We start from the raw sequence: 17,186 nt of genomic DNA on the forward strand, positions 1-17,186 counted from the left end.
AGTAAATAAAGAGAAAGCAGTGTCAAATAAACATTAATTGCAAAAAAGATCGAACATGTTAATCATGTAATACTTGTAGAAAATACTTATGTGGCAAATGTACTATTGTTTAATTTAGATATTTAATTATAGGTACTATTATTGTTATACTTTTAGTAAATATAGTTTTCTTTTATAATTTGCAGTTAACTTGAATTAAAGTAAGGAACAAGTGCTTTTTAAGTCCTACGTCAAAATGATGGCTGCAGCACTTCTAGGTATGCGTCAAGCGCCGGCCCTTCTAGTGTTAAAGCAATTTAATTTAAATAATAAATAACTTAATTGTTTCTAACCTTTTCTTCTGCCATATCGGGTGCGAATGATTTCTTAATTGGACTTTTGGTGGAATAACATTCCTTGGTTTTACTCTCTTTTCTGGCAGTGCTGTCTTTCCTGTCACTGCTGCTACTCTCTGAGTCCTTTTTTATCATTGCTGTTGTAGAACTGTCATTTGGGTATTTCTGTGATGCTTTAACCTCAGATTTATCTACAAATGATGATGAAACTCGTTGCTTACTCGAAATTTTCTTGAGTAAGCCTTTAGATTTTTCTTTGGGAGAGTGTCTTGAGTCCAGAGAACAACTACTAAAAAGATGTGAGGTAGTACCTTATTAGTATATAAATAGAAAGTTTAAGTACTTTAATAAAACCTATACTTAGCATGTGCTCTGCACATTCTCAATGATAATTACGCATATTTACTGTAAAACTGTAAATACAAGTAAAAAAGATCGCATCAAATATTAAGTCAGAAAACTCCCACTTTTTGAAATCATTGACGAAAATATGTAAATGATATTGGAATAAACTTTTACATTCGTTATATCATTGCACATTATGCACATAGTAGCCCACAGACAAGAAACTGGGAAAACCGATTTTCATTCCTATTTTTATGAGTTAGAGACTACAAAATTCAGTTTTTGCTCTCTTTGGGTATCGTACAGGAAAATACATATCAGATGTTTACATGTCATGATTTGACTACAAATTAAAAGTGAGAAAATTATTTTCAATAATTTACAAAAAATAAAAAAATAGTTTTATCTATGGATATATTTATAATAAATTTCAAAAAACAACATACCTAGTCTTTTTTGATTTCTCTCTTTTCGTGAGAATTAGATCTTTCCTTATTTTTTCTGCTTCTTCCTTTATAACTAAAAAAAAAACTGGTAACTTTTATATACTTACAAAAGTATCGTACTTACAATTAGCATTGTTTAAATAGGAATAGTTAGCCAACGCAATGTATAAATTTGTTTGATTCTAATTGAGACAGTCACTAGATGTCACCACTCTTTCTGTCTCAATAGATTTTAATATACCATTGTTTGTTTGATATACATTATACTAGATGGTGCTATGTGAAAAAGTTAAGGACTAAACTAAACGTCCATTTTTGATCCACTGAATTAAATTCACCAGCGTTGCAATATTTCACTGACATAGTAGCAACATGTTTACTTACAAATAAAAATGTTACAAAAAACAGACCATGAATCACAACGTATTCGTTTAAAATAGAGTTATTACTATCAACTAGTAAATATCGTGTCAACTAAAATTGTACATAAACGTACTGTGGCTTCTAAATCTTCCTATCTAAATAAGTTTAAAAAATTTAAATATTTTATTTTATTTGGAAGTGTATTACAAAAATTTGGTCCGAGGTAAGTAAAAAATTTTAATTATATGTGTTTAAAACATAAAAAAACATTGTATGAGAAATGAACAAATTAGTTATTCAGAAATAAATTTTACCGGATAATACACACATTCGATAATATTTGAAAAAAGTAATTTTAAACTAAAATAATGTTACTTCCATAATAAATAAATGGTTTTTACAGATGGCCGGAAATATTTGTTGTTATTACAAATGTGGTTTATCACCATACAAAATTCATGGATTAAGAATGTTCAGATTTCCGACAAAAATCCTTCGGCTTGCCAAAGATGGATATTACACTCTGGTAAGTAAATAGAAACTTTTTTTATATTTTATTTTACACCGTTTCCGTTACGCAATTAATTTGAAAAAATGTTTATTTTTTTATTCATTCATCATTTTTTATTATCGCCATGGTGCACGCGTCATATTCGAGATGCATTAATTTGAATTTTACGTTTTCGTTGGTATTATAATTATGATATAATACACTTCGGAAAAACAAATTAGTGAATAAATATCAAGTTAATAAACATAAACAAAGTATTAGATATTTAAATATGTATTTATTTAGCTATTTTTATTTATTGTATTGAAAAGTAGAAAAGTTCATCTTTATCGGAGAACTAATTTATACAAAGGTCCATCTGGGAAAAAATTATTGGTTTCACGTAAAAATTTTATACAGATATTTGAAGGTTCTAATAGATATATGAGGGTTAGTTAATAATAAATCTGTGAAGATATACAGGTGATTTTGGCTATAAACGTTTTTTATCCAGTTTAGAGAAAAATAGTTAAAATAAAAATTGTAGATTCAAAAATTTCTTCCATTTGTGAGTTTCTCAATTAAAATATATAAAGAATTCACGAAAATAGTTGCAAAAAACCCTTGATTTTGCAGAAATTTATAAATTTTAATAACTTTGTTTTTTCATAATGGTATGTAATGTAACCAATAAAAATAGTGACGATTTGTTTATCGTAGAAAGCGATTATGTAAACAACTTTTTGTTGAGCTATCCCAGTTTAAAAAAAATTTATGTTTTACGTGCCACAGAAGCCAAGATATTGCCAATTTTGCAACCGCGCTTCATTGTGAAAAAGTTCAAATCTAAAAAAAACGAGCTCAAATGGTTCTCCATTCTAGTTTTCCGAAGCGGTATTTTACAAATACCATCATTTTAACGGGTTATAAATTTTTACTTCTTTGCCGCATATGCCATATGTAAGTTGGAACGCACAATTCAGATCTTCATTTAGTGTCCCTTCAATTTTTAGCTCTTACTGTTGATAGACAATGGAAGTATGATTTTAGGAATAAAATGCTTTGGTTTTAAATATAAAATGCTCTCTTGCCTAGTAAGGGTCATAGAAGATTCTGTTTTTTTTTTAGAAAGTATGTTTTTCACCAGCTTTTCATAAGCCTCTAAATAAGTTTGTGGCATAAACGATATCAACGTTATTATAAATGTAAAAGATATAATCTTTTAGCGAAAGCCGCTATCGCTTTATTAAATTAAATGGCCAAATATATGGCCTAGGAGGACAAATTCGTTAAACTTCCCGTGCTCGAATCGGTATCAATAAAGTGTTATGATCATTTCGGCCTAGCCCAGCCTCATCAGACACTTTGGGCTGATACAAATTCAAACTCGGAAAGTCCAACGAATGTCTCCCAAAACTTCACTACAACAGTAGTTAGCTACAAAGGCGCCACCTGCTTTGGCGGCCGTGAACGAAAACGATATGATAATATCGTTTTCTGTATCCTCTGCGCTATGCGAAATGTGTAAAAGATATAATCTTTTAGCGAAAGCCGCTATCGCTTTATTAAATTAAATGGCCAAATATATGGCCTAGGAGGACAAATTCGTTAAACTTCCCGTGCTCGAATCGGTATCAATAAAGTGTTATGATCATTTCGGCCTAGCCCAGCCTCATCAGACACTTTGGGCTGATACAAATTCAAACTCGGAAAGTCCAACGAATGTCTCCCAAAACTTCACTACAACAGTAGTTAGCTACAAAGGCGCCACCTGCTTTGGCGGCCGTGAACGAAAACGATATGATAATATCGTTTTCTGTATCCTCTGTAACACTCTATAACACTTTATTGATACCGATTCGAGCACGGGAAGTTTAACGAATTTCCACAAGGAATCTACGTTCCTGTATTTGGCTGTATACCATATATTAAAAATTTATTAAAAATCCTTTGTAAAAGGTATATAAAATTATATACCTTTTACAAAGGATTTTTAATAAATTTTTAACGAATTTGTCCTCCTAAGCCATATATTTGGCCATTTAATTTAATAAAGCGATAGCGGCTTCCGCTAAAAGATTATATCTTTTACACATTTCGCATAGCGCAGAGGATACAGAAAACGATATTATCATATCGTTTTCGTTCACGGCCGCCAAAGCAGGTGGCGCCTTTGTAGCTACCTACTGTTGTAGTGAAGTTTTGGGAGACATTCGTTGGACGAATGATGGACTGATGAGGCTGGGCTAGGCCGAAATGATCATAACACTTTATTGATACCGATTCGAGCATGGGAAGTTTAACGAATTTGTCCTCCTAGGACATATATTTGGCCATTTAAGTTATTATAAATGTTTATAAACAGATTAAATAACCTATAAGCTATTTGCTCTGATTGATATTTAGCGCACTTTAATAACTTATTCATTTACATAATTTCAAGGAGCTATGTTACATGTCTTTGCGCAAAAAAGAGTTATTCTAATTTATAAATAACTGCAAAAATAAGGTTTTTTTTGCAACTATTTCGGTTAATAGTTTCATGTATTTTAATTTGGATACTCTCAAAAATTACGTAACTTTTTATGATCTACAACTCAAAAAAGCTGAAAAAATCTTAAACAGATATTTAAAGTCTCTAAAAGGTATATGAGGGGTAGCTGATGACAATTATGTGAAGACTACAGCTAATTTTGCTTTGCTTTTTTATTAAACAATCTTAAAAAGTGAAAAAAGTTTATGCGCATAAAACGTTACTTATTCATGTTAGAGAAATATGATTAAAATAAAAGTTATAGATCATAACATGTTCTCTAATATTAAGATTTTTATAATTAAAATACATAAAGAATTGACCGAGATAATTTAAAAACCCTTATTATTAAAGTAAAATTTATAAATGTTAATATAAATATAAATAATATAAATATAAATAACTTTCTTTTTTGCATAACGATATGTAATACAACTATTTAAAATTATGGCAGTTAATGAGTTTTTAAAGTGTGCTAAATATCATACAGAACGACCATACAGTTTCTGAGTTATTCAATTTGTTTATCCAGGAGACCGATTATTTAAACAACTGTACTTGTCCAAACAGTCACTCTAGGGTTATTTTGTAAATAGAAATCGATTTTTATGGCTTTGTTTTAAATTATTAAAAACAAATATCAAGATTATATTAAATTTGTTTTTAAAAATCAGTTTGAAGAATAACAAATTTTTAGCATATAAAAATTTCTAATAACTTTGACTTTTTTATGTGATACACTTGTATCTAGGCTCAATATAAAGTTAATAAAAAAAACATTTAAAAAAAACCAAAACCTACTGCCCAGAGGAAATCAAATAGCATTTTTTTTCTTGTTTAAGAAATTGCAAATATTTTCATTGTTTATTAACATTAAGAGCTGAAAATTGAACACATTGTAAAAGAATATCTAAATTGTATAATTCGATTTATAAATGGCATACACAGTGAAGAAGTAAATTAGTTTTGAAACATTAAAATAATGGTACTCGTAAAATATCGCCACAGAAAAATGCAAGGGAGATCTATCCGCTGCAATATCTCAGCTTGTTTCTTGTTATTGGTTATGGAAATTTCTGTTTTTTTTAAATTGTGCTTTTACACCAGCTTTTCATTGAGCCTACGTACAGCCGTATGATACGAAAAATATCAAAAGTAGTAGAAGCTAAAAAGCACTTTTTCAAACTGTTTTTTTAATAAAATGTTGAAGTTTACAAATAAGGCTTCAAATAATCGATTCAAAAAACGTCAAATAACTGCCAAAGGTTAAACACCCTTTTTAAAGTTCCTCACGGATTTTAAAGATTTAAACAGGGTTAAACAGATAAAGTAATTCATCGACGAGTTAACAATACGAAGCGAAGTTCTTTAATCACAATGTGATAAGAAAATGAGTATCAAATTTGGTTTTATATTTCAATAGTCGAATTTAATTGCGGCTATATTGGTGTAATTAAAGAAAACCAGTGAAAATCCCAAGAAATAGGTGAGATCCTTTTTTCTTTTTTTCCAGTTTGGGAGAGGGTCTATTAGGTACTCACATTTAGGTATTGTGTTACGGTCTGGGTAACCAGGACTACAAATCATGAACAGCAATTAAATATTTACATTTACACAAAACAACTTCAATTCCAACCCAAAATCATATGTCGTTGCCGCAGTCTCTAGACCTTCCCCGTTCGTTTTCTAAAAGGGAACAAGTTATTGTCATGCACTCCATTTTGAATACTGTTTTATTTAAATATATTAAAGAAATTGGTGAAATAGTTTATCCAAAAAATATTACTTTTACATCTCGCATTTTGAATGATCGAATCTGCGTTTTCCTCACTTCTACCGACATCGTTGATCAACTAATACACCGAACGTCATAATTAATTCCACCGTCATCTTTATCTGCAGGCTTCTTTCTGCGACCAAAAGAATCCTTATTTCAAATGTATCTCCTTCCATCCCGCATTCACTAATCGAGCTGTCCCTAAAAAATACGGAACATCAGATGATCAATAGGCATATATCAGGAGTTTTTCTAGGGTAACATTTGTAATTCCTGACAAGGTGAACTTCGAAGTGCAATCTTCTCTGTTAATTAACCATGAAAATACATCCTTTAAAATATTTTTATTCTCTGAAAGACTATAGTGTTTTCTTTGTAAGCTTTCGGGTCGTACCGTGGGGTCTGATTGCAAAGTCTCCAGTTGACCAGATCACACACTCATTGCAGCTAATGCTCCTTTCTCTTCTTCAATTTTAGCTGACTCTAAGGAGTCCTTAATCCTAAATCCTTAACTTCATCAAAAGAATTTCTATCTTCGGAAATTGAGTCCATCTCCGTTAACTATATACCCATCCTGGCTGCCATTATGGATTTATCCATCCCTCGTCGTACTAATTCAATGCCCATGTTGGCAGTAGGACAAAAAAGGGGACACTTCAATGACAGTCCTCCTGATACTCCTACCATTCTATCTTCATCCGGTATTCTTGCTCTATTAAGTTCTTTTCCTCCTTCGGCATTTTCGATGCCACCCAAACCAGCCAAAAAATGTCCAAATCTAATCTTTGATTGGATTACTCGATGAAACCTTATTATATTTCCGCTATAGAAATGATTTACAAAGATAATCCGACTAATTTTACACTCAATTCCACGCAACTTATTACACTTCTTGAGATCTCTTTTGTATGTATCACCCCACTACAAGAAGCTTAAAAATCCTCCAACATAGATGGTATTCAAAAGGACTTATTGCAGCTCTACATAGGTACAAGGAAAAGATCACTAAAAAATCGTATCATTAGAATCTTAAAAAAGTTAAAAGAACAGCCTACCTCCGACTTACAAGAGTATATATAAGTGCATCCTCTGATAAATCTTCTGATGTCAAATCTAATCACAGCATACATGATAAATAGAATTTCTCTCTTTCTCTCGTATTTATTCATTTTTCTGCTATTTGTATATTTTTACTTCATCTTTTGCCAAATTTAGACACGATATTTAATTAAGTAAGAAAACTTTATGTACTTCAAATACTAGCCCAAGTCTAGTGTGGAAAAAAAATTGTTAATAAAAAATAACCTTAAAATATCCAATCTCTATTTTAATCGAAAGGTTATCCTCACCAATTAAGAGACAGCCAAGATTCTGGCAGAAAATTTAAAATAAAAGTTTTGCAACAAATCTGGACCTAACCATATATACTCTTTTCTTCCTTCGCCCTTTCATTATTCATCCTCAGTTTCACAAGATACCAATTATCCGAACTCTCGTATAAACTATTTCGAACTAAAAGCTGCACTCAAATCCTATAAAAACACAAAAATTAGGGTTTTCTAGAATGATCTTGAAAAATTTATCGAAAATTCTTTAGGCACCAACGACCCTCTAAATGAAGCCAGTAAATTTACCACTGACAATCGTTAATGAAAGATCTTTCTCTAATCTATACTAAGATAAAAGAAAGATCATTACAAAAAACAAACGAACACAAACGGATTATGTCATGAAGACAAATCGTTTTCGGAATCCATATTCCATCATTAGGTGTACATTATTTGAGCCACTAACTATCTGGGTAAAAACCCGTTAAAAGTTATATGTTACAATTTAGTTTACATTATTTAGTCTTAAATATTAGGATGTTAAAGTTACCTGTGGATATGATAACTCCACTCTCATTTATAAAAAAAAACTATTTCACAAATCCAAAGCAATAAAACTAACCTTCATCCTATGAATTTAGTCATCCTTCATTCCTATATCCTAACTATTTCTCCTATCATCTTCAACAACACAGTTATCTCTGACAGTCAATTCATTTCCGACACACTCGCTAATGGGGTTGAAGACAGATTCAATAAAAGTAATAATGGCTTTTACTCCCAGTTCTTTACGCGCTTAATCTTTCTCCACCATCCCGTCAACTCCACACGATGTCACGTTTATGAACGCCTTGTTTACCGTAAATAAACTAAAATTTACCTTGTTTTCATGTACAAAATCTGCTTATTCCAATTAAAAAACCTGACCAACCATCTATAACTTCAATATCTTTCGTCTGATTTCTCTTACTTGTATTACCTGCAAACTTCTTGAAACAATGATCAATGAAATACTCACTTGGTTCGTTAAACAGGATAATATTATTCCCGACGCTCAATCCGGCTTCCGACGTAATCGGTCTACTATTGATAACTTTTTTATTTTTCAAACACACATTTCTTAAGCAATCTATAATTATTAACAAGTTGTCGTAGCAACTGTAGTTAACGTTGAAGGGGCATTTTATTCAATCTCCAGAAAAGCAATCATTGACAAAATCTCCCACTATAATTTAAATGGTAATATTTTTTCATTTGTAAAAAAATTGAAAGAATCTTTAAAGTCCTTGCCAAGGGTAAACTTTTTAATCTCTTCCTCAAAATTAAGGTGTCCCTTTGGAATCTGCATTAAGTTTAACTTTATTCATTCTTGCCATCAACGAAATTTGCCTCCCATCAAATATGTTCAATACGCTGATGACCTAATCATTTACTGCCATGTTAAATCTGTCCCAACCTCATATAAACTTATACAAAGCCAAGTTAATAAAATTTTCCATAGGGATTTCCACTCCCTTACCCCAAATTTTATTTAACAATTCTCTACTTTCTGTTGTTAATTATTGTAAAATTCTCGGTTTTATGTTTGACTCCAGATTAAATTGAAAAAATCAAATCTCTTAACTTAAAATCAATTGTTTTAAAAGGTTGAACATTTTTAAAACCCTCAGTCATCTTCAATGGGGTGCCAATAAAACTACTTCTAGGTCTGAGCGCTTTTCGCTTTAGTCCTATTGAGAGTGTATACCGTGAATCTAATGAACTTTCTCCTACCCAAGACGATAATCACTTCTACTTTCGATGCTGCATCAACATCCGCAAATCCATTTAATCCCGTTCATTCCCTAATTGCCACAATGCCGTCTTCTTCCACTAACAATAACCAACACCTTATCATAAAACCTCTACCTTAATTAATTTGTCCACTACTTAAAAATATTGACCTTTTTCTGACTAGTTCATTTCCTCTACCTTTACTTCCCCTCTGGGCTAAAGATCTCCCTTCAATATATACCTGACTCACTATTTTTAACAAACTTGAATCTTCTAACCTTCTTATAAAGAAATCATTATCATCCAGCCTCAAGAGTCCACTGCTGAACATAGGCCTCTTCCTTATGTTTCCAACCCCGTCTATCTTGCGCCGCTCTCATCCAGTTTTTATTGAGTCTTCTTAAATCGTCAGTCCATCTTGTAGGTGGTCGACCGACGCTTCTCTTGTCTTCCCTTGGTCTCCATTCCAATAACCTCTTTGTCCATCGCCCATCTGTCATTCTGGCTATGTGTCCTGCCCATCTCCATTTTAGTGATCTCCTTTATAAAGAAAGCATTTTTAGAATTTAATTCTCTATACAGATGCTTCTAAAACTACCACTGGTATTGGATGTGCAGTAGCCACTAAACATGAACTTGTAAGATCATCTTAGTTACCCTTAATATGCAACGTTTGCACAGGTGAACTATATAGTATTGTGTTGGCTTTTAAATGCATCTCACATCAAGACAGACATATTGTCAATTATTCAGATTAACGCTCATATATCCATTTAGTCAATACAATTTTCACTGAGCACCTATTAGTTCAAAACATTCATGACATAATACCAAAATCTCTCTGCTTACGATGCAACAGTCTCTCTCATATGGCTGCCTTCTCACACCGGAAAAACTGGTAATAAAACAGCAGATCATTTTGCCAAAGAAGCTACCAACCATGGGGTGACTGAAGTCACTCCAATTCAACTAGCTAACGAATCTCGAAATTCGATTTTAAAAAGTCAGTAGAGCATACTTGACAAAACTTAGAACAAAAGAGCAAAACAACTTTTCATAAACTTCAATCTTTTATTGGTCATCTCTCCCTAGACTTCATAACTAGAAGAGAAGCATCGACTATTACAAGACTACAAATCAACCATACCAAACTTACCAACCGCAAACAATTCACCAACCTGTATAAAGCACTGGACTTGAAACCTACTCTAAGGAACTAAAGAATTGTCTACCTCTTTCTCAACTGTAAATTGTATATGTTGATTATGATACTTGAAAATGTTGACTATTTCAATAATTTTGTGTTTAGAAAGTGCCAAAACTAAATCATCTACATATCTTTAAAAAAAGGAATGAAAAAAGTGCAATTGTTGATACAATCACTGATCACATCATCCATGACATAGCTACTTTCCTATCTAAAAAATATCTTTTTTCTTACTGTTATACATACATATATATATATATATAATATATATATATATATATATATATATATATATATATATATATATATATATATATATATATATAGTAAACTCTTAAATATTATCTTAAATAAATCTTGCAGATTTCCCCAATATTTAAGAGTTTACTATTTAACTAATCTGCAAAGATTAAATTTCTTTTCTCTCTCTCTCTCTATATATATATATATATATATATATATATATATATATATATATATATATATATATATATATATATATATATATATATATATATATATAAACATATATTGTCATAACTGCCAAGTTATTTATATTTTGAATACAGAACTTAAATTGTTTTTTTACTTTATTGTGCAGAAAGTTGCTTTTTTTCAGTTGTGTTAATAATAATATTGTTGTAGGTAATGCTTCATTGAAAAGTCTGGAGCTACCCGATTTAAAAAAAAAATTTCTATGCAGTAAGCATTTTGTCCAAAAATATCTAAATGCAAACCAAAAAAATATAGTGAGGTAGAAGAGGAAGGTTTGTTAACGACACCACGCGTTTTTCATACGTATTCGATAGCAAAATAACCTCAACCAGTGCCAATAGTTTTTCGCACTACATACATTGCTTATTTTAGTTCATGAAAACAATGTTACAATCAATTTCTATAATTATTATTGTAAACAATTTTGTTTTGTTTTTTTACCTTGAATTATTATTTCGTTAATATTGTCTATGTGTAGATATTAGAATTTTGATAAGTGGTATATAACTATTAAAATAATGCGAATTTAATTTTTGCAATATCTATCACTTTGTCATTTAAAATTGTTTCATTAATAAACAGCTCAAATCGAGCGAGTTGATTGAAAAAAACATTCTCATTTATGTAAACAGAAATACAAAAATGGTGTTTATATTATAAAATACATAAATAAATAAAATAAAGGATACTATTTATTAAAGTGTTGTTAATTATTATTCCTTTCATTCCAACACATAGATTAATTTTTCCCTAAATATGTGTTGCCTCTTGTTGTGGCATATCGATGTGTTTATTTGTTTCAAAAGCATTATCAAAAAACCATACCCATAAATTTACTATATTTTCAAACGTCATTTTAAAGATTAAAAGATTGAAAATTTAATTTTCTCACGACATACATAAAACCATTGTTTAAAAAGATTTTTTTTTTACTAACTTTTTTTTAACTACTTTTTTTACTAAAAAATAAATCTCCTCATTAGTGTTCTAAGACGATAGCAATCGAGTCTATTTCAATTAAATATTTTATCCTTTTCTAGCAAATCATATAACCAAATTAAATATCTGGTAAACTAATAAAAATTTAAAAAAAGGCAGCATTTACCTCCTTCATTTAAATAGATTACTAACCGATTTAGATTTAGCAAGTCTCAAAGTATAAAAAGAATTTGAAATATTTGCTCGAAATAGTCAAGTTATCTTTCACTAGACGCATACAACGATAATAACAATAAGCATTTTATTAAAGTCTTATATTTTCTTCAGAATCTGGCATCCGTGTACAGGTTTGCATTAATTATGAGACAGGTAAAAATATACTCGAATAGAATCCTGCAAAGAATTAAGTTTCTGTTAATAGTTTTTTAAATTTATGACTAGAGGCCGCCACATAACGGCAGACTAAAAGTCAAACGTTTGTTCCATAAGGATTGTCTAACTAGTCCTATTTAAACAATGCAATTAGACTATTAAATAATGGCGATATATATTTCAATAATAAAGAAATCAGTCTCGCCTAAAATGAGATTTAAGGATTTCGTTGAATTAAAAGGGTGCTTTAATAATTTTGTTACTAGTTAAATATATTAACATCCACTGAGTGATACTATCTTACTTAATTGTCACTTCTCTGGCAACTTAGATTCGAGATAGTTGATCTGTATCATAAGATGTATCAGATAGTGGTGACACATGAAAATGATCATGTATTTATATATAGTGAAATAAAAAAAACAAGAGAGCAGCGGCAGGGGTGGGATGAATAGTGCACACCTAGACCAGGGAAACCTGATCATAAAGAACACTACTAGTTAAGATGAAAGAAAAAAGCCAAAATTTAAAAACGATAATAAATGTATTTAGCCCAAACGATGACGACTCAAGTTATAATAAGGATAAATTCAGGGAAGAATTAGCGTTGGTAACATAACAAGAAAAAGAGAATATATATATTTAGTAGGCGACTTTAATAGCAAAATAGACGTAAATAACCAGGAATATAAATAGGCATTAGGAAAATATGAAGAAACAGCACGAAATGAAAGTGGCATAATAATGCTAAACTTCTGTATGATTCACAATTTAGTAATAACTTATATATTTTTTGAAGACAAAAATATCCACAAGTACACAAGAGAAGTTAAACGTAGATAAGAGAAATTAAAAATGGAATACATGCTAGTAAAAAAAAAATAACATAAGAAAAGTAATAGACACAAAAGTTAGAAGGGGTCTAGAAATAGAAAGTCACCACTATTGTATTTAATGTTATTGAAAATAAAACAAAATGAGTCAGATAATAATAACAATAATACAGTGCAAGAAAAGAAACAAGAATATGAAACTATTAAGTTATATAAATTCAGAAATAAAAAAAATACTGAGAAGTACCAGATGGCCATAAATCAAAAGCTAGGAGTACTTACTAAAGAAAAGTGTCGAAACGTAGAACAACTATGGAACTACTTCAAAGAGGTTTTAATAAATACAGCGACATAAGTACGTGCAACAAGTAAGAAGAGCAATAAAAGAAAGCAAGCTGCGTAGTGGAATGAAGACGTGAAACAACAAATCGAAAGAAAGAAAAATGCTTGGAAATAAATTTACAAAATGAAACATGCTCAGATTACTCCAGTCGTCAAAGACAAAATGCCACTGAACCTCTAAAAATCATACTGACAAGCCAAATTTTGCCGAGTATATTAATTTTGGGACATTTAAAAAGATGCAAAAACAGTTACCACTTTCACGCTCAAACTTCCCCTAAAACCGCCCTCGCAGGGGAGTAAAAACGCAAAAAAATCAATTTATCAAGAATCTGTACACTGTAGAAAAATATGTTTCAAATAAAAAGGGTAGCTGAGATAATTTCCAATAAAAATTTTTATAAGCATTTTTTGTGTAGAATGAACCGTTCTTTTAGAAACAATGCTTGAAACGACCATCGATTTTGCATGTCAGTTACGCGCTCGATTACTTGATTAATCAATGTTCATTAAAATTTATATCAGCTCGACGGTAAAAATTCGATATGTTTTGATTCAAGCGACCTATATTACTTTAAAGGTAAAGAGTTCAGCTTATGTTTGAAGTTTTTGTAGTTTGACGCAAATAAACTCGATTTTATACAGGTGTTAAATAAATAAACGTGGCGCGATTTTTCCATTTTTTCTGATTCTCACGAGATCAATACAATCGATTCCTTTTATTGACTGGTCACTATAAATTTTCGATTACTAAAGCCTTTAAAACCTATAGCATGAAATTTTAGTTTTAAGTTTAGGCAACAAATGTGAAGCATTCGAAATAAGCTTAAAAAACGCTGGAACTTTCACACAACAAGCGATCTAAAACATTTAAAACTTTTTTTTTCAAATTACACTATAATACGTACTATAATTATAGTACGTTTGTCAAAAGAACAAAACTTCTGTAATCAACTACACCCAAAACCGTCTTCTTAATTGCATTTCCCGTGACGTATGATTGTTTGTAATGTAAAACATTAAATTCTGTGGTTTTTATTCATATTTCATTTCAATTACCACAACTCAAAATTGAAATTTTATATCATAAGTTCTAAAGATTGATCTCTAAAAATGGAAATTTTACTACAACTGGTCAATGAAAGTGATCAATTTTATTGATCTTACGAGAATCGTAAAAAATGCCAAAAATCCTAGTCTTTAAAATGCGTCTTGAGTTTTGTTGATAGGACATTTGGAACAAAAGATATCGAATGTTTACCGTTGAGCTGATACAAATTTTATTGAACATTGATTTCTGGCGCGTAACTGACATGCAAAATCGACGGTCGCTTCAAGTGTTGTTTCTTAGAGAACGGTTCATTCTACAAAAAATGCTTATCAATATTTTTGTTTAAAATTATCCCAGCTACATATTTTATTCGAAACATTTTTTCTACGGTGTACAGATTCTTGGTAAATCGATTCTTTTTTTTGTTTTTACCGCCCTGCGAAGGGAGTTTTAGGGGGAAGCCCGGAGGTCAAAGTGGTAAACGTTTTTGCATATTCTTTGGGGTCCCAAATTTAATATTCTGTGCAAAATTCAGCTTGTTCCTATTATTTTTAGGGGTCAACTCTCGGACGAATTGGCAGAGAAAGCTATTAAAAAAATATAGAAGATTAGTATACGAATTTGTTACAAAAGCAAGAAACCACAAGTGGACATATTTGGACAAAAGATGGAAATAAACAGTAAAAATAAACAGAAATTGTTCTATAGAGTATTTAAATCAATGAGAAAAGGACAAATTCAAGACATAAAAAAATAAAGTACAAAACTGGCGAACTTCTCACAAACCAAAATATAATAATAAACAGATATAGAGAATATTTCTAATAGATGCTACAAACACACTTCTATCAAAAATTAAATATTCTGTTGAATCAAAGAATAGCAGATAATACTGTAGATCCAATAACCATAAAGGAGCTGCGAAACGCTATCTCAGAAATGAAAAATGAGAAGGCACCGGGGTATCATAGACTAACTAGTGAAATGATTTTGATGAGTTACTAAAGATACTGAAAATACTAAAGACACTAAAGACACTAAAGATGAATCCAAAAGATATTTACTACCATAATGGAGAGAAGAACAGATACAAATTAACTGGCAGAAGGTTCAGAGATTACCGATTTATCAAAAAAGGGGATAGAACGTATTATAACATTACAGAGAAAAAAAAACTCTTAAGTACTGCCAATAAAAATATAGGAAAAAATATTTAACACAAGAATAACCGAAAAACTTGACAGCACACTTGATGAATCACAAAGCGGAGTCAGAAAAGGCAGAAGCACCCATGATCATATATTTACCATCAAGCAAATATTATAAAAATATCAGCAACATAAAAAAGATGAATGTATCGTATATAGACCTTAAAAAGGCTTTTGACATGATACCAAGACAACAATTATGGGACATATTAGAAGAGAGAGGTATTAATAACAAAATGATAAGGGTAATTAAGAATAACTACGATAGCAATATCAACTATCTCATAAGTCAAAACAGAACATCAAAACCATTTACTACAAACCAGAGTCTGACACAAGAACAAGGATGAAGTCCAACGCTATTTATAATATACATTGATGAGATAATTATGGCATGTAACGTAAAAGTGAAAAAAATTCAAGTGAGTTATAAAAATTTAAGAAGAGTAGAATATACCAAAAGGAGCATTCGCTGACGAAGTTGTCATATTAGCCGAAAATGATAAACAACTACAAAGAAATATAGAAATATGGAATGAAGTACTAAAAAAATATAGAATGCCAATTAATAAAAATAAAACAAGAGTTATATTGAGAGGAGAAAATGAAGAAGAAGAAAGGATAAATATCAAAATAGAAGAAGTAAATAGAGAACAAGCACGAAACTTTTAATACTAAGGAGTAGAATTAAAAGACAATGGAAAACAGGAAACAGATATTAATAATAGAATTTAGAAAACGATGAACTTATACTATGACATGAGAAATAAATTCATAAATAGGTCTTAAATTACAAGAATATATAAAAAGAAGGCAACTCAGTTGGTGGGATCATCTTCAGAGAATGGAGAATACAAAACCGGTGAAAGAAATTTGGCAGACAAAAACACAAAGAGGAAGGAAGAAAGGTAGACCACGACAAACATAAAATAGAACCCAAGAAAATATTATCGAAAAAAGGGAAACAACATGGACAGATGCAAGGACGCTGCCTAGAAATAAGAGGCAATGGGTCAAATTTGTACATAATGAAAATATACAATAAAATATAGTTATAGACTACAAGGCCATGGGACATTTTCATGGGGTCATTTGACCAAGCATGAAGCATATACAGTGAGGAGTGTCTTACCACCCGGCAAAATAGCGGAAAGGATAGAAGACAGATTAAGTTGTGAGATAGTACGAGATAAAGCTAGTTCTTGACGTGGCTATTTGACTTCGGTAATAATTATACGGATGACCTCGAAAATACTTTATTTTAATAATTTCTGATGTTAGAATAAATGATTGAATAAATTAAGATATATTATAGGAAAAAACATTAATTAGTAGCGATTTTAAATTAT

At 30.6% G+C, this 17,186-nt stretch overlaps 1 protein-coding gene across 1 annotated transcript in view; it reads right to left on the reverse strand.

Annotated features, from left to right (window-relative positions):
• Positions 1-317: 317 nt before the first annotated feature.
• LOC140452609 (uncharacterized) overlaps positions 318-17,186 on the reverse strand; it is a 156,202-nt gene continuing 139,333 nt past the window's right edge. The window contains exons 3-4 of the mRNA XM_072546927.1: positions 1,127-1,199; positions 318-624 (exon numbers count right to left, since the gene is read on the reverse strand). Of these exons, the coding sequence (XP_072403028.1) occupies positions 318-624; positions 1,127-1,199 (380 nt within the window). The remainder of the gene's footprint in view (positions 625-1,126; positions 1,200-17,186) is intronic.

This window comes from Diabrotica undecimpunctata, chromosome 11, assembly GCF_040954645.1.
Source record: "Diabrotica undecimpunctata isolate CICGRU chromosome 11, icDiaUnde3, whole genome shotgun sequence".
In the NCBI taxonomy this organism is placed as follows: Eukaryota; Metazoa; Arthropoda; class Insecta; order Coleoptera; family Chrysomelidae; genus Diabrotica; species Diabrotica undecimpunctata.